The sequence below is a fragment of the Alosa pseudoharengus genome, unplaced genomic scaffold (genome assembly GCF_046254945.1).
Source record: "Alosa pseudoharengus isolate Yale_2024_CS ecotype anadromous, Long Island Sound unplaced genomic scaffold, YU_APseudo_1.1 YU_APseudo_1.1_scf_3, whole genome shotgun sequence".
NCBI lineage: Eukaryota > Metazoa > Chordata > Actinopteri > Clupeiformes > Clupeidae > Alosa > Alosa pseudoharengus.
Genome location: NW_027468718.1, coordinates 14,765,252 through 14,789,855, shown reverse-complemented (window position 1 = coordinate 14,789,855; position 24,604 = coordinate 14,765,252). Strand labels below are relative to the sequence as shown.

Genomic DNA, 24,604 nt, shown 5'->3' with positions numbered 1-24,604 from the left:
CTTGGTATATTTCCAGAGGGTCAAAAAAGGAAAAGGGTTTATCTTAACGATAAGATACTCAAGTGCTTTATCAGTAGGCCCTCAGAACTCCAGAGCGATATTAAGCACGGGACACAGTAAACACCACATGTGTGTGTACACACATGACTTCAGAAGTTCTGTTCTGAGTCCTACAAGCTGTGACAACATGTACTGTACAGCAACTTACAATAAAGATTACAGGATGTTTGCCATGATTATCTACTCGGAAAATCTGCCATCAATAGAGATCAATATGTTTCTACTTGATAATGACCAAATTAAGCTCCTGGACATGATTTGATTGGAGATGGATGTTTTCCACACATGCAGTGATTTGTATAGGCTACAAATCTACAATGCCCCCCCCCTCACAAGATGCCAAGAATGCACACAAAGTGTTCTTCTAAGCCTACCTTTGTCCATCCACTGTGCATAAAGACACAGCCCACAGGTCGGGACTGAATTTGGCAAGCTGGGGAATGTAGTCAGCAACCTGAAGAGAGACACACAAGCACAACCTTAAAAGACATATAGATGTTACATTGATAGACAATAAGCCATGAACTAAACAAAAAAAGAAAGCTGTATGAAAAACTGGGACATGGGGACAGAGAGAGAGAGAGAGAGAGAGAGAGAGAGAGAGAGAGAGAAAGAGAGAAAGAGAGAGAGAGAGAGAGGATGGCACTCACCTGCCCTCCGGTCAAGTCTTTGGCACTCTCGTACAGCTCGTCAATGTGGGAGGTAAAGGACTGGAAGTCGGGGATGACAAACTTCTTGCGGAAGGCCTGCGTGAGCAGCACGATGTTACTCTGGACACATCTGCAGAAGTGGACAGATCGGACAGACCATGTTAAAGCCCCATGTTAGCGCTTACCTGAAGCTAGGCTAACATAACAAGCTAACAAACTTCTTAACAACAAGCATGCTAGACAGCACACTCTCCCTGTGCATAGTACACATATCTGTTTCATATGAGTATACTGAGCACAGGTGTGGCATGATTTGGACTAAATGGGGATGTAATATACGCACTGCCTATTTCAGTGACAGGCTTTGTGGTCAATAAAACTTTTTTTAATCTGAATCAGAATGCTGCTATACATTCTACTCTGCTTTTGCTCTGTCTTACTTCTATTTAAACAGCTGTGCTATTATGGTCTGGTTTATAGTGGTGTAGTGTGTTCCTGGGGAGTGTGGAATAGTGTTGCTTGTAGGAAGCACATTTTAAACCGGTAAAAAAAGGGCAAATAGTAGAAAACCTTTTGGATAGATCTGAACCTGTGTGCAAACAGACCTGGGCCAAACCTGGGCCATACCCCTTCCAATGTCAACAGCTATTTGGGTCTCACCAACAGTCATACTCTGTTGCTGTTGTTTCCTGAAGTTATTCTGAAGTCCACCAAGCGAATGCTGGGTGAGTTAGCATAGCGAGGAGCTCATAAAGTCCACCAAGCGAATGCTGGGTGAGTTAGCATAGTGAGGAGCTCATAAAGTCCACCAAGTGAATGCTGGGTGAGTTAGCATAGCGAGGAGCTCATAAAGTCCACTGATCTGCACTATCCTCTCTAGTCTCCTGGAAACAAGCAAATTCTCACTGCCTCCACTGCTTTGTGGTTCTGCTGCACTGATTTACATTTTACGCCTAGAGGCGGAAAAATGGGGTGTGCTTCAAACACACAGCTCTCTAACACACAACAACACAACCACAGCACTCCTGAGTAGGCTATACACAGACGTGTATGTATAATGGTATGCCAACATTTGCAGGGTTTTTTCCCCCATTTGGCAGATGTGTTAAGCGCTAAGTGACTAACAATTGACGAATAACAAACAATGTACAAGAAGTCAATTAGCCAAAAGTTCCATGGAGTGCCAACTGTGTATTTAAATGAATGTGGGTAGTGCTCCTATCGACTAAGGCAATGAGAGAGAGCAGATCAATAGGGTGTGTAACCCATTGACTGAATATAACTTGGGGTGTAACCCCTCCACAGCAGGGGAAACACTGCATTAAAAAGGACTTCTCTTCTAGACAGTATGAAACCTTGTCTGAAGCACAGACAGATATGGCTATATGTGTGTGTGTGTTTGTGTGTGTGTGCGTGTGCGTGTGCGTGTGTGTGCGTGTGCATGTGTGTGTGTATGTATGTGTATGAGTAGGTGTCTGTGTGTCTGTGTGCACACATGTAAGCGCCCATGTGTGCGGTGTGTGTGAGTGTGTACCTGTGTCCGTCAGTCTCTCTGTGTGCACTTGTGTGTATGTAAATCACTCTTGCTCTCTCCGAGGGCTCATCTTAAAATAGCCCAGCAGCATGGAGTCAGGCTGGCCCGCACCTCTGCACAGAGAAACACTTAAAGATGGATGACTATTGATCCCAATAGTTCCGCTTGTAAAGTCCAGTTCAGCTTGCCAAAAGGCCCTGTGATCTACTATGACACTATGACTGGGACGGGTGTTGGAGGTTGTAGCTGTACAGTAAAAGAAGGCTGGCAGCTACTCATCTATAAATTCCTCATAACACTGCACAATAGGCCTATATAATAGCATTGATTAATCATATCTTAAAAATGATCAAATCACCAACAAAAACACATTACAAAATACCCTATAAACCTGATCTATGAACATAACAGATGTGTTTTTATCAGGTTTGGGTATGTGTCTTCCTTTAAGGCGCATCAACATGGAAAGGAAGAGAGGGATTATGGGTGAAGAGCGATGACTTGCTGCAGATTACAGTGCCTCTGGTGGTGGCTGGATGCGGGTTGGGCCTGGTCCTGATCCCACACTCACCTCAGTTAGACTGGCACATACGCACATCACCAATGCCCCTCACAGCTTGGCTACCCCTCAGTTAGACTGGCACATACGCACATCACCAATGCCCCTCACAGCTTGGCCACACCGAGTGAGTAAAAGCATTCCGCTCACAGAGTATAAATAGTTTTGGAAGACTGGTGTGATTGTTGTGTAGTTGTGTGCCGCTATCACATCTGGTGTAGCCAGTTGATACGCTCCGCGCATGGTGCGCTTCAGTTGCCTATGCCCGGTTTAGTAGCCTGTCCGTGTGATACATCGCCTCTGCACTCAAGGTTAAACCTGAGGTGCATCATCCATCTCTTATCCCACCCCCCACCCCCCTCCTCCTCCTCCACCTCCACTTCCTCCTCCTCCAAGTCCTCCTCCTCCTCTGCCTCGACACACTGGCCACAAACAAGGCTCTGAGGGGTAGTTTCTGGTGCCTCCATAAACTGCCTCCATAAACTGAGCGCAGCTGGAGGTGTAAGGAGAACCAGTGAGGATAAGTCAGAGCTGGAGGGGCTGTGAAATGAGTGGACAGTGACGCTGGCCAGTTTGATCAGCTGGGTGGTTTGAGTGTGAGAATGAGTGTTTTGATGACCTGTACAACGGTGAGGCAGTGAAAGATAGAAGAAGTGTGTGTGTGTGTGTGTGTGTGTGTGTGTGTGTGTGTGTGTGTGTGTGTGTGTGTGTGTGTGAGGAGAGGCGAGGTGCAAGGTGCAGCGTATAGCCGTGCCCATGCTCAGGCACGGCTTAGATTAAATTAGCATGACTTCTCCTGCCGAGGACACCACCTATAAATAAGCTAGAGTGGTTCCCACTAATCATAGCGGTCATCCCTGCCATGTGTGTAGGGGTGTGTGTGTGAGTGTGTTGGGTGTGTCTTGGTGCGTGTGTGTGTGCATGTTTGCCTTTGCATTTGTATTTATATTTTTATATTTTTCACATTTTTATCCAAAAGCGACTTCAATATATCAATTACATTGCAGGACCATGTCCCCAGGGCAACTAGGGGTTAAGTGCCTCGGTCAAGGGCACAACGGTGGAAGACGGGAACTGAACCCTTGAACCACTACTGCATGCTAGCCTAGCTATTTAGCCACTACACTACCACTGCCCCATGTGTTGCTGGTATAGCTGACTGTTTATGAAACACATGACAGGCCAGCTTGTATGCTATGTGTGTGTGTGTGTGTGTGTGTGTGTGTGTGTGTGTGTGTGTGTGTGTGTGTGTGTGTGTGTGTGAGAGTGTTCATAAATAGCATCTGTACCCCTGGAGAGGTTCACTGGAAGGGTTTCAGTCTGCCTTGAAGGCACAGCGGGCCGGCGACAGACTGATAACTCAGCCTCACCACCCCTCCTCCTAGTCTAGTCACGATGACAGATAGAATCTCACCTACAGAATCTCAATGACAGAATCTCACCAATCTGTTGCCATGGCTACACCAATATGCCACCTCATTCCGCAAGCTATGCACATCTTTCATACTTACTGTGAGGGCAAGATGTGGGAACATATTTCTGTGAAGCACTAAAGATTTTAAATAGGATTTGAAATGTCAACTAGTGAGGCATCCGTTGCAGGTGGAATAAGAGCGTGTGTTTGAAAAAATGGCCAACGATGCCTACCAGCAACATACTAAATGGCAGCAATTTTGTATGTCAGTCTTTGCCATCAATCAAGTTTATTGATGATCATTGAGGCTGTCGAGGCAAGGGCATGGTGTGTATTTTATACCGAGTGTACGGTTATGTCCTCCGGCTAATGGTTTGCATGCCTCTACAGCTCTCTGAGTGGGAGCAAACGTCAGGGGAACGAACACTTCAGGAGACGGGACGACTATGGAGGAGAGGAAGAGGGCTCGTTTCTCAACCACGGGAGCTCAGAGGATGAACTGTGTGTGGAGAGCAGGGTGCTACTCACCCAGCTGAGGAGACTATGGTGGAGGGGAAAGAGCAGAGGTTCAAAAACATCCCCACTCCATTGAGATCCAGTGAGATCATTATGCTGCTCTTTAGAAAGGACATTTGGTGTCTGCACAATTCTGTATGGTGGTGTCAGTCAGCCAGTGTGTGTGTGTGTGTGTGTGTCTGCATACCATTGAACTCTAACATCCATAATGATATGTCGAAATGCTCAAACAAAATATGCAGGACTACTCAGATACTTGACTTGTAATGTGAGAGCAGGTGTGTGTGTGTGTGTGTGTGTGTGTGTGTGTGTGTGTGTGTGTGTGTCTGTGTCTGTATGTGTGTGTGTGTGTGTCTGTATCTGTATGTGTGTGTGTGTGTGTGTGTGTGTGTGTGTGTGTGTGTGTGTGTGTGTGTGTGTGTGTGTGTGTCTGTGTCTGTATATGTTTGTGTGTGAGTGTGTGTGTGTGTGTGTGTTTGCGTGTGTGTGTGCGCGCTAGTCAATCCCCCCGTTTCAGTATGTGTGCTTGTTGTGAGTTAATCTTTTTTAAGGGCCACGTTCAACCCAACACAGCCCCCCCCCCCCCCCCCCCCCCAGTGCTTACTTCTTGAACAGGTGTCTGTCGAGCGTGACGCCGTCTGAGGAGGACTGGAGGGTGAGCTTCAGCATGTCCATACATTCTTTGAGCCGCGGGTCTCCGGTCCGCAGTCCAGTAGCCTTCAGTGCCTGGACGGGGCCAGAGGGGAAGAGCACCATGTGAGATTTATGTGACTGAAGACATCTGTGTGGTAGTTTAGTTACACTTCAAACTGGGGGCTAATAACGAAACCAGTGCTGCCCCCCCCTCCCTCCCATTCCTGTAATTCAGACTGAAACCCGAAGCGAATGGCCCCTTTATCAGCAAACACAACTATACCATAGGACAGTGCACACCTAAACATGTGCGCTTGATGGGTGCAAAGTATTCCAACATATTTAATTGATGATGAGGGGCAAGCTAATGGGCGATTGTAAGAGACAGTCATCAGAGGGGGGGGGGGCTGAGTGGGCAGGGGACCAGAGTTTGATAGCTGTCTTAGGTCTTTCAACTTATTCTTTAAGTAGACATGATGAGAATATTCCTAGGGAGTCTTGCCCATGACAAAAAAGTTCAAAACGGATTAACTCCTGAGAAAAAAAGGATGACTTCTAAGAAGCTGGCTATCGCACTATCCCAAACACCTCCTGATAAATATCTCAGTTCGACTTCATCGCATCACGTTTGGCCTTGAATCTGCATCAGACTCTTTCTAAGAATGTTCTAGAAACTGAGGTCTGATACCTGCGCGGCAGTCCTGCTCGGCGGCCGGGCTGTATGTGGGCCAGCCGGCCGCTGATAAGAGCGGGGCGCAATAAAACATGGCTGACACAACAGAGACGATAAGGGCCAGGGCCAGTGCCAAAGCAAACAAGCGCACACATGCACACACACACCCCCAGCTGCGTCACTCACACACACACACACACACACACGTGACATAACGTGACGCAACCTTTAGCTGTCTGTCAGGAGACACAGGGGCTACAGTGGAAACCACCGAGAACAGGGGGAGGTGGGGTGGATGACCGAGATAGATAGATAGATAGATAGATAGAGAGAGAATGAAAAGGCATGAGAAAGAGAGAGAGAAAAGACAGATAGGGGGAGAGTGAAAAAGAGGAAAGATGAAGAGGAAACGCTTGACATCAAATGAGTATGCTGGTTTGAGAACAAGGAGGCAAGCAAGAGAGGGGGGAAAGAAAAGAAAAAGAGATAACTGGTAGCATGAAGAAGCAAAGTCAGAGACCAAAGTGAAAGAGTGAAGACAGGAGATGAAAGAAGAAGAAAGATGAGAAGAGAAAGAGAGAGGGGGGTGTTGAGAGGTGCTACACACCGTGATGAATTTGTGGGCTGGGATTTTCTCCTGGCCCTCAGCAATGGTGTAGAAGAGCAGATCCTCCAGGCTGGGCAAAATGCCTGCCTTCCTTCTCCTGAGAGAGAGAGAGAGAGAGAGAGAGAGAGAAACATTCAGGTAAACATGTCACAAGAGAAGTTGCATTCAGGCATAGACTGGAGCTAAGTGAGCCTAGCCTCACTCTCACTGATATTGATAATTTACGTATTATATTATAATCATTTATTATGTCTTATATATCATATTATGCATCAAATAGTGCCCATCCACTGTTTTTACAGTTGAAGCATGGTGATCTGAGGTGATTGAGGGATGAAATTAGAGGGTTGGAATGTGAGGGAGGAGACAGAGGCAGAATGGAATGGAAGTAAGGCAGGTTAGGAAGCAACACATGCAGCCCTGCTCTGGGGGTCTGGCACGGACCCAGTGCCACAGTAGAATATACCAGGGCGTTTAGAATATGCCACAGTAGAATATACCAGGGCGTGTAGAATATGCCACAGTAGAATATACCAGGGTGTTCAGAATATGCTACAGTAAAATATATCAGGGTGTGTAGAATATGCTAGAATAGAGTACCGAAGTGCACTTGACTTTGGGTGTTTACTTTGCCCCTTGTCTTTCAAGTTCAGGTGTACAATGCATACTGTAACAGTGATGTACTGTTTCTGCGTTTGATTGGGAATGAGATACAGCAGTTAAACAATGGCTTTTTTTGTAGGAAATTCCTCGTAAGTTTGAGATTCTCTGATTGTTAGTGGATAGCACACCTGGCAAAGCACAGAGGCTGGTGTGTGATGTGTTTGCATGCGGCTCATTTTCATGTGCTTGTTTGTCCTCCTGAGAATCTCAAACTCATGAGATTATGACTGCTGTATCTCATTCCAAATCAAACGCTGAAACAGTACATCACTGTTCTGCATTGTACACCTGAACTTGAAAGGCAGCATTTTCAGGGGCAGAGCAAACCCCCAAAGTCAAGTGCACTTTTCCTTCTCTAAGCCTCGAGTGACACCTTAAATCAGACACCTGTAACAGGATTACTGTGTGTGTCCGCAGCAGTGGAGTCTTAGAGCTGACCTGTGACACTTCCCCTCCTGACTGTACAGTACACGTGCCTCTAAAGGCAGCTGGTGCGGCTCTGTCTGACACCAGGTGACACTGGGGGCACTGCACAGGCTAGCACAGGCTGTTCTATGCTGCACAGAGTGCAAAACTGTATCTGGGACTGGGTGTGTGGGGTTGGACTGGAGTACTGTATATGTCTTGTGTATATTTGTGTCTTGTTTGGGAATGTGCCTACAAGATTTAATATTTGTTCATGGCGGTGTTCGTGCGCACATTTCTGTGTGTGTGCTGTGTATGTATGCGCTGTGTGTGTATGTGTGTGTGTGTGTGTGTGTGTGTGTGTGTATGTGTGTGTATGTGACAAGCAGGGACAATCTCATGAGGGCTAAATCCAGCAGGTTATCTAACCATGCGGGAGGTTACATACACTGGCCTCTAATACAACATTAGACAGTGGGCAGAGGCCAGGGCCAGCAACCAGGGCCAGCAACCAGGGTAAGCAACCAGGGTAAGCAACCAGGGTAAGCAACCAGGGTAAGCGATGCCAAACTGGGTAAAACGCCCAGTACCCATATATGTATACAGCACACAGACAGACAGGGGAGAGAGAGGGAGAGAGACAGAGACAGGGAGACAGAAGGTCTGTATGAAAGGGGGGAAAATGCCGCCTTTTAAGATATCTAACAGGGGAGCGAGGCATGGAGGCATGTCCGAGGCAGATTAAAAAAACTCTCTCACTGCTATTGTTTGCTTATGAACTACGTAGGAAAGAGAGAGAGACAGACAGAAAGAGAGAGAGAGAAATTAAGAGCAAGATAGTAAGAGCATCACAAACACACTCATCCAAACACAAACAAACACACACACACACACATGTGAGTGGCAGACTACAATAGGCACAATTAAACATTCCCACCCTAATAATGTGGCTTCCTAAGCTGATGCCCTGCCCTGTCTGATCAGTCTCTCTGTGGCGTACACTCCCTCTGTCCTTCTCTTGTTTTCTCTGTCTGTCGCTTTCTCTCTGTCTATTCTTTTTTCTCTGAGCTCTCTCTCTCTCTCTCACAATGCTCACAGCTCACAATAATCTAAATATCAAAACACAAACATTCTACACTAATCCTCAGGCCACTGAAATGCCTGTAAGTACTGAAAGAGCATGTGACTGGCTAAAGTGGCTAACTGGGAGTTTCACACACACACACACACACACACACACACATGCACACACACACTCACACACACACGCACACACACACAATGGGCAACCAAATCACACACTCCAAATCTGATGAGAGGGGTTATCAGAGATATTTCAGTGTGTGTGTGTGTGTGTGTGTGTGTGTGTGTGTGTGTGTGTGTGTGTACAGGCGTGGCGTGGCGTGGTGGGCAATCTGGCAGGAAGGGACACATTCCGAGGGAGAGTGTTTGAACAAAGCACAGGAAGTGACAGGAGCAGTGCAGTGGCGGTACGGCAGCACAAGGGAAGTTAGCACAGGGAAACAGCAGGGGGTGAGCAATCGAGTCAAATCAAACAATACCATGAACATGAAGATGAATACTTACACAGAAAAGCAATCAGGATGGTGAGGAGTCAAAGGGGGAGAAATGCACAGAACAGAATGGTGAGTGAGGTGAACACATGGCAAACATAAACAGGCAACAATGGCTGGTTAGTAACATTGTGCACATACATTAGTAGCATTAGCAACATTACAATTAGCATCAATTGAACCTCATTAACAATGCACTACAAGGTCATTATGTGATTAGCAAGTGCTAATAAAATGGAGAGTAAATTGTGCTAATTCAGACGCGGTAGCAAACAAACCCTTTAGTTGACACGGAGGCATAGATATATACACCGGGGCATAGATATATACACGGAGGTATAAACAGACAGGCATGAGGCATGTGACCCGCTGAGGTATTTTGTCAGTGTACAGATTGGCAACACTGGCAACCTTTCAGATAGGCTGAACATGCTAGCAATTTACACACACACACACACACACACACACACACACACACACACACACACACACAATTGCAGAATTGTAGTGCAAGCTCCATAAATCACTTTACACAACACTGGCTGCAGTCATAAACCACCTTCACTCCAGAGACAGGAATATGCAGGCAAAAGGGCATCTGTGCATTCAATGCAAATGCAAACACACACACCACTTCTATAGATTGTCTGACCTCTGATAATTGTACATGCATAAACTGAGTGGTCATCCAGATGTAAGACACAGAGTGGCCCTCCTTAAGGGTGAACCAAACCAACAGTGGGAGAGGGAGTTGAGCATTGCTAAGGCCCTGTGCACTCATCAGAGTTAGTTTGGGGAGGCCATTTTCTTATTGTGTGTGTAATGATAAACTGCTCGGAGAGTGGTGTGTGTGTATGTGTGTGTGTGTGTGTGTGTGAGATAGACACATAGAGAGGCAACACAGCTGGAGTACTTATGTGGCTGCCCGGAGGGAGAGAGGAAGAGAGAGAAAGAGATAGATAGAGAAAGAGAGAGAAAGAGAAAGAGAGGGGAAGAGAGAGACAGAGAGAGAAAGGCCAGGAAAGTTTTTGAGAGAGAAGGGGACAGAGGACAGAGGGAGTGTGCATGTGGGAAAAGGGGAGGTTTGGCATTGAAAATGGTGGGCAGATAAACACCTGTGGTGAGCTTGTTATCAGCAGCTCAAAGGCTCAATAGTGGGCTTCACCTCCCATTCCTATCTCTCTTTTCTTTCTTTCTCTCTCTCTCTCATCCCCTGTTCATTGTTCCTCTGTCCAAGTATATAGCAGTCAGCCTGCGGTCAGTGGGGCATACACACACACTGCTTTGGTTTACATTCATTCAGACGGCCTACAGCAACACCCCAAACATAACCCCTACAGTTGGATCTAGAACAGAATCAGTAAGAATGTATCAGGACAGAAGATCTAGAACAGAATCACTACGAAGAATGCATCGGAATAGAAGATGTAGAACAGAATCACTAAGAGTGCATCGGAACAGAAGATCTAGAACAGAATCACTAAGAGTGCATCGGAACAGAAGATCTAGAACAGAATCACTAAGAGTGCATCAGAACAGAAGATCTAGAACAGAATCACTAAGAGTGCATCGGAACAGAAGTCAGTGGAGCACACTTGTACCTAAGCTACATGACATGTTTGTGTTGTGTTTTAACTGCAGCCATGCAAACTCAGTTCATTTCTGCATGTCTGTAGATCTAGGCTGGCTGTGGACGGTCTCACCCAATGTCTGGCCTCTCCTGGCGTGGGATTCCAGGAATGCTGGCAGAATCCTCCCTCCCACTCGCCCGTCTCCCACTCTCGCACAGCGGGATTAGCCAAACCAAACACAGCCTTCCCGTTCACACATGGACCAGCTCCTACTGCCAGCCACGCTCCTGGTCAACGGGGGGGGGGGGGGGGGAGTGGAGGTCAGAGGACAGCAGGGCTTCGTCCACCACAAGAGGGGCCTCGGGGACGATTGTACTAGGGAGGACACTCACACACTAACACTAACACTAACCCAAATCTATCCCACAAACCACTCAGCATTTCAGTATTTGGTTGAGTGGGTTTAAGATGGCACATTTTTCTCAGGGTGGCATCTTTGCAGGATGCTAAACTTGTAGGGGAACCAGATTGTGTATATCAAAATAAACCTCCATTACGCAACCACTGACAATTTATGGCTAAGTTAATAGCGTCTAATATGTCTCTGCTTCAGTCCCTGCTTCAGTCATTGCAAGCGCACCTGATTGATTATTCACCCACTATGTGGATACTGTTTTTTAGAATTGATTTTGATTAAGTTTTATTTAGTATAATTTGTATTTAGTATGTTCTTTATCTTCTACAGTCCTTATTGCTTAGTTGTGTTTTTTATATTATATACTTTTAACGACTTTTTCTGCTGTTATTGAATGTGTGTGTGTTGTCTGTATGCTACTGTGACCTTGAATTTCCCCTAGGGATCAATAAAGTATATCTATCTATCGATCTATATCTATCCATCACTGCAAAGGAGGAGAGAAAGAAAGGACGGAAGGAAGGATGATGTAGAAAGGACACTAGTCAGAACAGAAAATAGCTCAGATGTTCCACTATGTAGACTGGCCTTGGAGCTAGATGTGGACTGGAAGTTATGACATTGTGACATATGCATCCTCCCTTTGGCAGCGGGAGCCCTGGCTGTGCCTTTTTTTGTGCCACCTTGCACTCTGGCCATTCTGCCTGGCCTCTGCTCAATATCAGCGGTGACTCAGCCCGTTTGGACGACCCAGAATGGCCGCGCTTCTGGTGACGCCACACTCAGCTGACGGACAGTTGGCCAACGCTTCAGGTCAGCGACCCACAAGGACACGCGGCGTGGGATGACCCTTTCACCTGCATGTGCAAGTTGAATATGGCGTCATCGGTATTAAAAAAAATACACTCCTGTTATGTTAACTTGCAAGTGTTGAAGAATATGCTAAAGTATTCCCTGCCTCGTCGCAAACCATATCCTCTGCACCTATTGCCAGCACGGCCAGACAGGCATGCACAGACAAGCCCCCTAACTTAGGCCAAGAATGGAATCTGTATTCATCTGTATTACCACAGCATGGCTACATCCCCCCTGGTCAAGCATGCTACAGTTACTTTAAATACTTGGCATGCAGTGCTGTCTGTGGCTGTCGTCTGTGGCTTTAGTCCTATCAGAGGCAGGCTGGACCTGTGCCCTCCTATGCTGAGAGAGGCCTCCTGCATGCCTCTGACAGAGTAACACAGATCCTCATTAACAAACACACAGGCAGCTGGCCAGCACTGAGAGAATTGGCTTCTGGCATGCTGTCAATGCCCCCTCATATCTGATAATGAGCCACGATTAGAGGTAAGCTTGTAGATCAGGAAACCACAACATGGACGGAACAGGTTGTGACATTGTGTGTGTGTGTGTGTGTGTGTGTGTATGTGTGTGTGTGTGTGTGTGTATGTGTGTGTGTGTGTGTGTGTTTGTGTTGAGGTTGAGGAAACACCCTCCTCTGACTGACAAAGCATGTAGGAAATGTTATTTGTGTGTGTGTGTGTTGCGGTTGGGGAAACACTCCTATTCCCATTTTTTTTTTTTTTTAAAACACCCAGAGGCCAAGTCCCTCTGTCGAGAGCCATGTGTGACATGTGACGCTGCTGCAGATCTCATTTCCTCTGCTCACACAGAGAAACTCTTGAGAATCTCCTGAGAAGGTCTCTCTTCACTGCCGAAGATGTTTGAGTCACTTCCTCTTTCAGGGGTGAACACCACTTCTTTTCCCACAGTCCTCTGCCTCCCTCGGCAAAAAAACATGCCACAGCCAATCCAATACCCACCACAAACATCCTTACAGCCAATCAGAAAGACACATAGTAACACACGCCACATGGCTGAAAAAAAAACCCCAAGAGGCACTCATTGACTCAGTTGCCGGGAAACGTGAGCTGAGTAGCAGGAAGTCACCTGGATGGCCGGTAACACGTGCAGCCATGCGTGAAGGTCCCGCCAGACTCCCCCAGGCAGTGCCCCTCAATGCCCCTCAATGCCCTTCAGTGGCCTTCAGTGGCTACTACTGCTGATGGATGAGCTACTCACTTGGCAGCTGGTAGGAGCTGCTTGCTTGTGAGTTGTTTTAACTCTCTGGTGCTGGGGTTCATTAACTCATTGAGGAGCAAAAACTTAATATTACGTTTTTCCTTCCCATGCGTTGGGTGCCAAAAACGTAATATTACGTAATATGCCAAAAACTTAATATTTTTTTTTATTACGAAACTAAACACTCTAACACACCTTATATGTGATTTTGGGAACACTGTGATGAATGGAAATGGAATATATGACCAACGAAAACTAATCAAAACGCAAGATCTGGACATTTTATCTGGACGTTTGATCTTAACTCGGCTTATGATGGTTGCCGCTTTGTTTCGAATCAGTCACTGATTAGCCTATCAGTGACATGCACGCCAGGTCAAAATCAAGTCATTTATTTTCGTGGGTTTATCACTAGGTGGCAGGTCTCGTTAGATCTCTTCCTAGAAACTTTGCAGGCAACACTTCTCAGGTCATAAAAGACGCAATATCTAGATTTCTAGAAAAAAAACAGGGATTTTGATGAAAACTAGCCACTGTTTAGCTTGGGATTTCTCAGGAACAGAGGCATGTATAAATACACGGTTTGCACCCACTGAGAGCTTTAAGTCTCACCTTTCAAACGAGCCATTGTATGTGTTCATAGCTATAACACAGAATATGCTGTGGCTGTACAAAAATCATCAACAATGGTCTAGATTGCTGGCACTCTAGGACAAAGCTTCCGAAAACAGCTTGGCATTCAATGAGTTAAGAGTCTGGCACATCAGAGAGGAGGGGGAAGGAAGTGGTGGAGATTTACTCTCCGCAGTCCACATCATGGCGCACTAGACACAAACACGTGGAACACTGGCTATGATGGTGTGTGTGTGTGTGTGTGTGTGTGTGTGTGTTAGTATGTCTTTCTCTCTTTATCTGTGTTTATGTGTATGCATGTGTGTCTATCTTTCTCTCTCTCTCTCTCTGTGTGAGTGAGTGAGTGAGTGAGTGAGTGAGTGTGTGTGTGTGTGTGCATTTGTGTGCTTAAATGTTTCTGATTTCAAGTAAGTTCCCACACTTGGTCTCAGTCTCTATGTTTCTACAGGGCATTGACCTCAACAGGCACAGGGGCTTCAATAAGTGATTTAATAGTCCCGTGTTGAGGGAGCGATGTTCCCAGTTCCAAAAAGCCCATAATGATTAACTTTTATTAAACACATATAGGGGTGTTTCAACATGCACCCATGGTCCTACTGACCTGTCATCTATATCCACCATTCCACATCCGAAACTTTCCATAAAAACATGTTGACGACAAAGTAGACCTACAGCCACTGCTTGCTTCGGAAACACAAATTAGCAGTTTGGTTTCGCACTGTGATGGGCAAGGCAGGCCCACGGGTCAGGTCTCTCGCCAAATCCATTTGGGGCAGCAGATGTTGTGACCAGCTCCGCCGCCATGTTCATTACTTTCAGCTGAGAGGCCACAGGAAGCGGCCTAAAAGGGGGCAGCTATCAGACTGCTCTGACGCAGGGCGGATTGTTTGCCTTTTTCTTTCAAAGTGAGGGGCGGGGTTGAGGTGAGGTGGGGGTCAAATAAGAATCACTGATGAGGCAATTAACAAGGGAATCCTAGAAAATCTCCTTCCTTCGTTCCGAGACTTTTTCAAAAAGCACATGATTGTTGCATAACGAGATAAAAAAAAGTGAAAGCGATCTGCCCCCATAACGACAAACGTGAACCCGAAGACCATTTCAACACGACTTAATCCCTTAAACACGCACCCTGAATAAAGCCCACATGACATATGCTGCGTCAGGCTCCTCTCCTCTCTTTCCCCTGTTTTTCTCCAGCCTCTCTCTCCTCTCCTCCTCCCCTCCTTTCTCTCGGCCCTGCATGCTCCAGAGGCGGTAGCCCTTTTCTACTGAGCCACGTGTCCACTCCTCTCTCTCTCTCCCCCCGAGGGGCCTTGGGCTTTCTCAATGCCCTGTGTGTGGGACGGCCCCATGGGCACACCCCTTCACTGCTGCTGAAAGGAGAGCAAAGAGACGGCCTGTCTGCCGATGACGGCCTTCTCAGGTAACACACATACATACACACACACACGGGCACACACACAGGCACACAAACACACACACACACAGGCACACACACACACACACACACAGGCACACACATACAGGCACACACACAGGCACACAAACACACACACATACAGGCACACACACACACACACACACAGGCACACACATACAGGCACACACACACACACACACACACACACACACACACGCGCTAAAACTGTCACGCTAATACTTTAATAGCAGGTTTCCGTGTCGAGGACCCGTTTTTGCCACACGCTTCCTTCCTCTCCCTCTCTCTTTCTCTGTCTCTCTCTCCAGTGTTTTTCTTGCTCTCGCCACAGTGGTGAGATTAAGCCAGTTTTCCACCTCTTCAATTCAGCCAACCCACTTGCTGCTGCCACTGGCTTCCTGACAATGGTGAGTTGGCTTGATAAATTGAGGTCTATGCGTGCCTGCATGTGTGTCTGTGTGTGTCACAGTAGGGTTTAAGGTTATGGTCCCTGATAGTCCTGCAGTGTCCATCAATTAGTGTGATCCAGCCACAGTTATGCGATAAGGTCCACACATCAATTGGCAATGCCAGGTAAAAGTAATGGATAGGCAATAGTTTAACAGCTACTGTGAGGAGTATGTTTATCTCTCTCTCTATCTGTGTATGTGTGTGTGTGTGTGTGTGTGATTGTGTCCTCAATCAATGGGGACACTTTGCAACTCTGCATATGCACCAGAGTCTGTGTATGTGCAAGCGAGCACGTCGACCTGTGACGTATGTGCATGTGTGTGTATGTGTGAACTTCTAAAGCGCTTATGCTCCCGGCTCCAACAGCGGCTTCATGTTTGCATGACACAGCCTGATCCCTGCATCTTTAGCTCAATTATGACTTCCGCCCACTGGACCCACAGCACGCTCCTGCCTCTTCCTCATTCCCAGCTTACTATAAGAAGACACCCAACAAAGCTTGTCCTCAGGCCACAACCTCTGACAGACCTAAGACGCCCACCCACCCACCTCATTAGAGACGTGCCTGGTAACATGGCTGACCCGAGGGCGAAGGCAGACCTGCCGTTTGTTTATCTGTATAACGGGGCGTTCAGAGGGGAAGAAGTCGTCTTGTTTACAGGAGAAACAGGAACGCTGTGCTGGCCAACAAAAGGCTTTGTGCCACCAGTCTATTCTTCACAGTCCGTCACCCTCAGGCAATTAGGGAGGCTGTTCTCTCTCTTTCTCTCTCTCCCTCTCTCTCTCTCTCTGTCTCTCTCTCTCTCTGTGTTTGTCTGTCTGTCTGTCTGTGGTTTAATTAGATAGAGACCCACTGGCCCTGCCCCAGCATTCTACACTCTGAATCCGGAACCCAAGCCAAGATTCTACCCAGCGAGAGGGGGGCAGTGTCAGCACAGAAGGTGTGAGACAGAGGGGCTATATATAGACTGCATGGGGTCCCTGGCAGGGTGTGTGGATGATGATTTCTGCTCAAGCATATGATGCCGTGCTGGATCATTAAAGGAACCTCTCAGTCGATCACGAGGACCTCGCAGCACACTTTTCAAGGCAGAACCCCTCAGGGAAATCATGCCTGGAAAAAAACATATTTCAAAACTTGACCCTGTGACATATAATGAATGTATTTTTAGGGGCAAGAATTTCCCACACTTGTGGGATGTTTATTTTTAATCCCACTGACCACAAGGGCAACTCACAGAGCCCTGAAAGTGCATCAATTCGGGCCTATTTCACCCTCTGGTACTATCATATTTTGCGATTCCAATGCCTCTCTGGGTTTAACTGACCTGGGCTGCCCTTATGCTGATAGTGCCCACAATATCCAATATCAGCGAGGTCCAGCAAGCTGTGCAGACACGAGTTTCTGTCAGCATTATTGTTATGCCATCTGACCAGTAAAGGCTCTGGGCATTCTGACTTCCTGTTTCTCATCCTGCTCTACTTCTGTCTTCCCAGTGCTTTTAACTTATTGAATATTTCACTCAATTCAATCTATTTAGAATTATTAAATATTTCAATCAATTACAGATCCTCATCCAATGGTGACCTGATAATCAGGTAACAGGTGACCAGTCAGCACCAAACAAACACACACACACACACATACACACACACACACAGACACAGAGGGGAAATGTCACAGACACACTGTGGTCTTCCCCATCTCAACTGCCAGGAACTGAAGCTGCTCACAGCACACAGCCCTGAGCCTCCATGGGCAGTAATAAAGACTTGAGTTGAGAAGATAGAGAGAGCGCCTTAACACACTCCCCTCCATAGGCTTTTAACGCTACATGCTGACTAAGGCCATACAGTTATGTTTGAACAAGACAGCTAATCATAATCAAACAATTAAGCAACTGGTTTAACTGCTAGCTCTCATGACACAACACAATACAATCCAAACATCAAAGGCATCATATTCCACAGCACACAACATAGTTTGTGAAACGTTGGAACAGTTCGCCAATACTCCACTGGCCTAGTCTGCAGGCTCTACTCGTTTTGAATGGGCAGCAGCGATGATATCAAAAACATGATGGCAAACAAGCCGAGCTCTGGTGTGTGCAGTCATCTGGAGAGAAGCCACCCTGGTCCAGACCGGACAATGGGCTCTGGCAGTGGCTACCGCCCGCCGCAGCGGAGCGCAGTTAGCGCTGGACACTGTACAAGCACCCCGCGGGCCTGATGAATTAGTGATGAAACAGATAGAGAGAGAGGAAGAGGAAGAGGGAGAGACAGAGAGAGAGAGAGGGAGAGAGAGAGAGACAGAGAGAGGGAGAGAGAGAGAGGGAAAGGGCAATATAGACAATGTAGCAATGTAGATGTCTGTGTTGCCGTTGAGTATGTTGGGAAATATGTGATGCAGTATCTTGAAGAAGTACATGAATAATTTATTGTCATGTATGTTGAGTAATACGGTTAGTTATGTGACGCAGTGGCTGGAGCCCAAGACGAATGTCCCATTGGGGACAATAAAGTCTGCCTTGATGAAATGAGAGAGACAGAAAGGCAGGTTTGGGAGGAATTCTCAACAACAAAAAAATCCAACTGAGCTGAGATCTGAGAGCAATCAACAGACACCAACCGCTGTCTGTCTGCATGTCTGTCCTTCCCCTTTCCCTTTTTCTCACATAAACATCCTTTGTCTGTTTCATTCTCTTTCTGTCTGCATTTCACAGTCACTGGAAGGACAGTAAGGTCAGGTGTATGCTGGACGGGAGCTGACGTCAGCTGTGCTGTGGGAACTGGAGCGGGCGGCTCTGTTGATGAGGAGACGCAACATGGCACTTACTCTCTCATGTCTTCTTGGCTGCTGAAAGATAAACAGGCCACTTCAACAGGAGGAGAGAGAAACTAAACGGGGACAATAGACCGCCACCAGCGCCGTGAACAACAGCACAGAGCCAGAGAGAGGGAGAGACAGGGAGAGAGGAAGAGAGAGAGAGAGAGAGAGAGAAAGGTTGTGGACAGGAGAGAGAGGGAGATGTAGATTATGTCATTTAGGAGGCATTTCTAAGAGAAACAGAGTTCACCGAGCTAAATTAATAAACCAAGTGTTTGAAAAAGCCTTCTATGTTCTCCAACTGTGTGCAAAGACCACAAGGCCTTGCCAGATTAATACCCATTACATATGTATGACCTAGTCACTGACTTCAGTGACCATGCATATGATGTGATGCTCTGCTCTTTGCCTGGCTACACAACAGCAATGAAGTCTCAATTCATATAACTGGCATTTTGCAGTCTCTCAACATCTGTATAATATCCGTAATCCCATGGGCTTGGCTTTAATAATCCCCCTCTCACTGAGCTGAATCACAAGTGATATGCAGCTATTACTATGCAACAGCATTGAATTGCATTTTTTTATTTAAACCTCGGGTTTTCAAAGCAACCCACTTTGAGAGATCGATTGTGTGTGTGTGTGTGGCACTTCAAAGACAAGGCTGGGGAAGGATGTTCTACTCAGCAACACACACACACACACACACACACACACAGTCACACATACACAGACTTTCAGCCAGTTCTGAGGCCTTATGTAAGACCGTCCAATGCGGTAGGGGTGAGCAGGATTTTCCACTTTCCTCAGAACCATTACAACCATTACAGTCATTTTTACGAGGTTGCTGCGCATAGACACATACATAACTGAGGGCTTCTTCTTAAGAGAGCGGACATGTGTTCACTTTCTCTGATGTGCTTGCTCTTTTTTGCTATTTCTTAATTTCTCTCTCTCTCTCTCTCTCTCTCTCTCTCTCTCTCTCACACACACACACACACACACAGAGGACAAAGGAGTGGGAAAACCTGTGTTCTCCCTGCTCCATTAACAAACTCTTGGCTGTCATCATCACACACCACACCCACATTCTGTTCCCCTCTAACACCGCATCGACCCTGAAGAACCTCCACAACTTCCTTGCTCTTTCCTTCTAGGTCATACAAAGATGTTCCCCACTGCCGTCTGTATGTGTGTGTGTTTGTGACAGAGAGAAAGAGAGGAATAGAATATGAACGAAAGCGAGCAACTGCACCAGAAAGTGTACACGTGTCCACTCTATTACATAACGTTGTTTGTCTATAAGCCTACATACACTCTCTCTCCCAATCCATCCAGCTATGCATGTACAGTACATGGCTATGAGGAGCCCAGCAGAAGACCTCTAATGTTTCTCTATTTTCACACCAGAAAACTCACTGCTCTCGGTCCATCACATGTTCACAGACTACTGAGGAGACTTGAGCAGACTACTGAGGAGACTTGAGCAGACTACGAAGGAGACTTTGCAGACTACGAAGGAGACTTTGGTTGGTTGATAGTGGAAAGTGAAGTGAGCCAGGCCGTTTGTGCTTCTAGTTGTCATGGTGATAGACTGGCAGAACGCAGCATCTGCCCGAGGCTCCCCAGAGGTTTTTCCCTGGCCTCGTCATGGGTAGAAAAAAAACAACACCCAGACTTTACTTGGGTCTGTTTTTAGACAGATATAAATTCCTAATAGAGCTTTAATTACAACCAGCTGGTCAGGCAGCTTTGAAGCTCATCTCACAGAATGTGAAAGTTGCAGTCAATTACCCCAATACTTCAGTCTCCACAAAACTTAGGCTACTCCACAAATGTAATGGAATATACCACTGACTCTTCCCTACATCAATAACCTATTTACAATGATATTGGCCATTGATTACCTATAGCTGGTCTCATAGCTTTGACTCAGTTCTGAGTTAAACAACATTCCCCCTAAGGTTCATTGACAAATGCCAGAATAAGGTTTAACTACTGGTACACAACCATACATGTGGGTAACATTCTGTATGTGCAAAGAAGCACGATTACATAATATATGTAATACCCCAATCTGTTCTGTTTCCTGGAGCATGTAGGCCTATTACATATGTTACAGTGTGTAGCCTACCCATTACAAAAAATGTGTTACTTCGAAGGCACTGACAACAAACGTCACTCGGTTCCACCATGACCGTAATATAGAGGTCAGACATTAACTTATTTATGACATCTGAACAAACTATGATTGACAAACATCTTGAGGGGGAACAAAACTTGTTGTAAGATCAGGCTACGCTACATTTCAAGTGATGTTTCATATGTTCCCTTTTAATAGCAACAGATGCTTGCAATCATGGCCAACAGGAGAAGGCAGAACTCTATGGAACTGCATAAAACCAGAGTGCAAAGCGGAGGCAGAAAAAGGGGCGGCGGACCACCTCTCGTGGAACTTTCTACGGACCTTGCATTCCCTGCTGCTGACTCACCGCATGGGATGAAATGAGAAAACATCCCCTGCGATTAGCCGCGTCTGACGGCGAGCGGGCAGCACCAATGCACAGCTTTGCCAAGTTGCGCCGATGACTCAACGGCTCGCCGGTCTGCCAACACACTCTTGGATTATACTGAGCTTTTGTGCAAAATTGAGGCACAAACTCAGACTCCACATGTAAGCCAGAACAAGACCTGAATAAGAATCACAGTTCAATCGTGTTTATGAATTTGATGAGATTTCATGTGATGTTTGACGTTTCTTTGTATATTGTGTTTACGGAAATGTGCGACTAGCCTATTTACATTCCACAGCTGCCATATTCGTGTGGAAATCCGCGCTTTATCTTGGACTGGGGCCATTTGATAAGGGCCGCCACTCCCCTCTGAGTTCCAGAAAAGAAAAGAGCGCTCACATGGGCTAAACGTAAAACGAGAATCAGTCTGTTACACTGTATCAGTTCTCTGTTGTAGGAGCGTGCACAGAGGCAGCAACTGAAACATTGTAGTCAAATCACTAAAACGTCAGTGACCTTTTCACATCGTTCGTAGTCTACTACTTCGCCACGTTGTCGGTTTGACATTCAGGCATTTGCACGAGGGGCAACATGTGTGACCAAAAACATGACACAAATAAATAACCAACTATTCAAGAGACGTGTGCAGTCGTTCAGCATTAGGTTATTACGTGCTATTACAGGTAGCCTACTTACGTGGTTGTTGTGCCGTCCTCATCTTTTTTCACCTGTTCTGTCGCCTCTATTGCTCCTTCAGTCTTCGTGCAGAAAGTCCTTATCCAAGGTGAGACGCACGGAGGTCGGTGTCCCCCAGCATGGAAAGTCTTTAACTTAGATATAGCTCTGGCATCGGGACAGGCGGTTCTGAAGCAGTTAGGGTTTTGTGATGACGATTTATTTCTGGCAATACCTGTCAAGGGACGCTTAAGGTTGGATTGAGACAACTCCTTCAGCACTGTTGAAAACCTAAACTGTAACATTTCAATCTTGTCAGGCTAGTTTAGGAGAATTTCTTTACTTAATCAATTTGAAATTGAAGACAAAACTGAGAATATTGCCTAACCGCACCGCTGACTCTGCCGCCGGACCAAGAGAGGACTGTTGCGCTGCTGTTAAGATCCGGCGTTGTTTTAAAGAACAAAATCCCAATAATCACGCCCATCTTAGACGTCATTGGTAGAGCTGGTTTCGCTTCTTTTGTCCTATGTTCTCTCATTGGTTGAATTAAGAGGCTATCATATTTTGTTCAGTACATCACTTCCTACAGCAAGGCGATATGCATTCTACCTAGTAGTAGGCCTAGTGGATGTTTCCCAATTTTCTGGGTAGTCAATAGGTTAATGATAGACCATAACGTAAAGGAAACCTTTCTTTGAATTTTACTATCTGTTTTGTGTGTGTGTGTGTGTGTGTGTGTGTGTGTGTGTGTGTGTGTGTGTGTGTGTGTGTGTGTGTGTGTGCTCCAGTCACTCTCTTATGACTGGCTGAAATTGTGTGTCTTCTGGTTAGTACGTGGAACATGGGGATAGTTCCTCAAAGCATGAAAACAATTTGATATCGAAATTGATAGACCTATATATATGTTATGACCAGAATTTGGTTACAAAAGTTGAAGGGCTATGAATTATATTTCTCCCACATTTTGGTCCAAGCCAAATATTCTTTGAATGCTACCATTCTTTACAGTTTGAGTGTGGAGAGATATAATTTCCATATAAATATAAGTTCACAGTTACGAAAAATGCCATTACTGTATATATTTTCAAATCCATGCTCAATGAGTTAGAGTCAAATCATAGGCTATAGTAAAAACAGGTTCTTGCCATTCTCCATAGACAGAATGCTTGCTGAGAGGAGTCTTTGAACTAGTTCAGTCACAGTCCTCTGTTTTGTAAATAGCCTAGACTACAACACATCTTTTCTAAAGCACTTAAAATATGTTGCTCTCCTGCTAACTTTGCTTGGGTCTTTGAAGTTTTCAACTGTTTCTCTCTCTCTCTCTCTCTCTCTCTCTCTCTCTCTCTCTCTCTCTCTCTCTCTCTCTCTCTCTGTGTGTGTGTGTGTGTGTGTGTGTGTGATGCGTAGTGTATTTCATTACTATTTCATTGTGACTTCATAGATAGTTATGGAACAATTCTTTCTCTGAAACTCAACACAACTATCAAATAGTTCCCTAATGAGTCATAAGAATTCTCATTCCAGAACCATCTATTTCCCACAATCCCACTCAAACTGGTTCCTGCCAGTGCCTCATCTATCTGAGTGAAATGGATATGGCTCCCCCTCTCTTTCCATGGTGGTACTGTTGTTACTGATAATCATCCTGCATGGTTTACTCCCAGCAAAATCTTCTCTGAAGAGATATTAATGGGATGATCTCGGATTTTGTAATAATAATTCGGATGAAAATGTTTCCCATCTTTTTTCATAAACAAAGATATCCATACATGTAATACATATTTTGTTTGTATATGCCTTTCTCAAACCCAAGGTCACTTATAGGAGCAAATAGAGGATCACTGCATACAAAACTTAACTGACAAGGGACAGAAATGACATCATAACAGTATGTTACAGCAACAAAACAATGATAGACAACAATAAAACTACATAAAAGTAACAGTGACTACACAACAGAATTACAGACAACCATACCACAGTAAAAAGTGCGGCAGGGCAAATTAGGCATAAGCCTATGTATTGCTGCCATCCTGAGGGATACATAAGTATTGCAGTTTAGTTCAGCTCAAATGCTTCCAGACAGATGTGTTTTCACTAAAAAGCATGACTAATAACACAATCTTGATATGTTGCAGAAGAGAGTGAACGCTCAATAAAATTTAAATATAAAACTATAAAAATAAGTTAGTTGGAGAAAATGGAAAGGTTTGGAATCAGAGGTGTAGGTCTGGAATGGCTGAAGAGCTATATCAAAAATAGGAGTAAGTATGTACAAGTGGGCAATGCTATGTCCAAGCTAGCTAACATCACGTGTGGCGTGCCCAGGGTTCGATAGTTGGACCAAAATGATTCATTATGTACATAAACAATATTTGTAAAGTGTCCAATATATTGAAATATGTCATTTTCGCAGATGATACCAACATTTTCTGTTCAGGCGACTGTTTACAGAGGCTAAGTGTGACAGTAGAACTAGGTAAATTGAAACTGTGGTTTGATAACACATTTAACAGCTCAAGTAAGCTTAAGGATAGAAACTGTTGAGTTAGAGAGAGTATATGAAAATACCGTTTTAGAGTACCGGTAATAATAGACCATACATTCAGTTGGAGACCACAAGTAAACCATGTAAGATCCAAAATTTCCAGAAGCATCGGGGTGTTGAGTAAAGTCAGACTCTTTCTTAACCACAGATCTATGAACACTCTA

The 24,604-nt window shown here is 45.6% G+C and overlaps 1 protein-coding gene across 4 annotated transcripts in view; it reads right to left on the bottom strand.

Annotated features, from left to right (window-relative positions):
- glsb (glutaminase b) overlaps positions 1-22,311 on the bottom strand; it is a 51,216-nt gene extending 28,905 nt beyond the window's left edge. For 3 of the 4 annotated variants that reach the window (XM_076263288.1, XM_076263290.1, XM_076263291.1), the window contains exons 1-5: positions 21,911-22,311; positions 6,647-6,743; positions 5,338-5,459; positions 711-840; positions 435-514 (exon numbers count right to left, since the gene is read on the bottom strand). In XM_076263288.1, the coding sequence (XP_076119403.1) occupies positions 435-514; positions 711-840; positions 5,338-5,459; positions 6,647-6,743; positions 21,911-22,194 (713 nt within the window). In that variant the 5' untranslated portion in view covers positions 22,195-22,311. The remainder of the gene's footprint in view (positions 1-434; positions 515-710; positions 841-5,337; positions 5,460-6,646; positions 6,744-21,910) is intronic. The other variant, XM_076263289.1, reaches the window with a different exon arrangement.
- Positions 22,312-24,604: the final 2,293 nt, after the last annotated feature.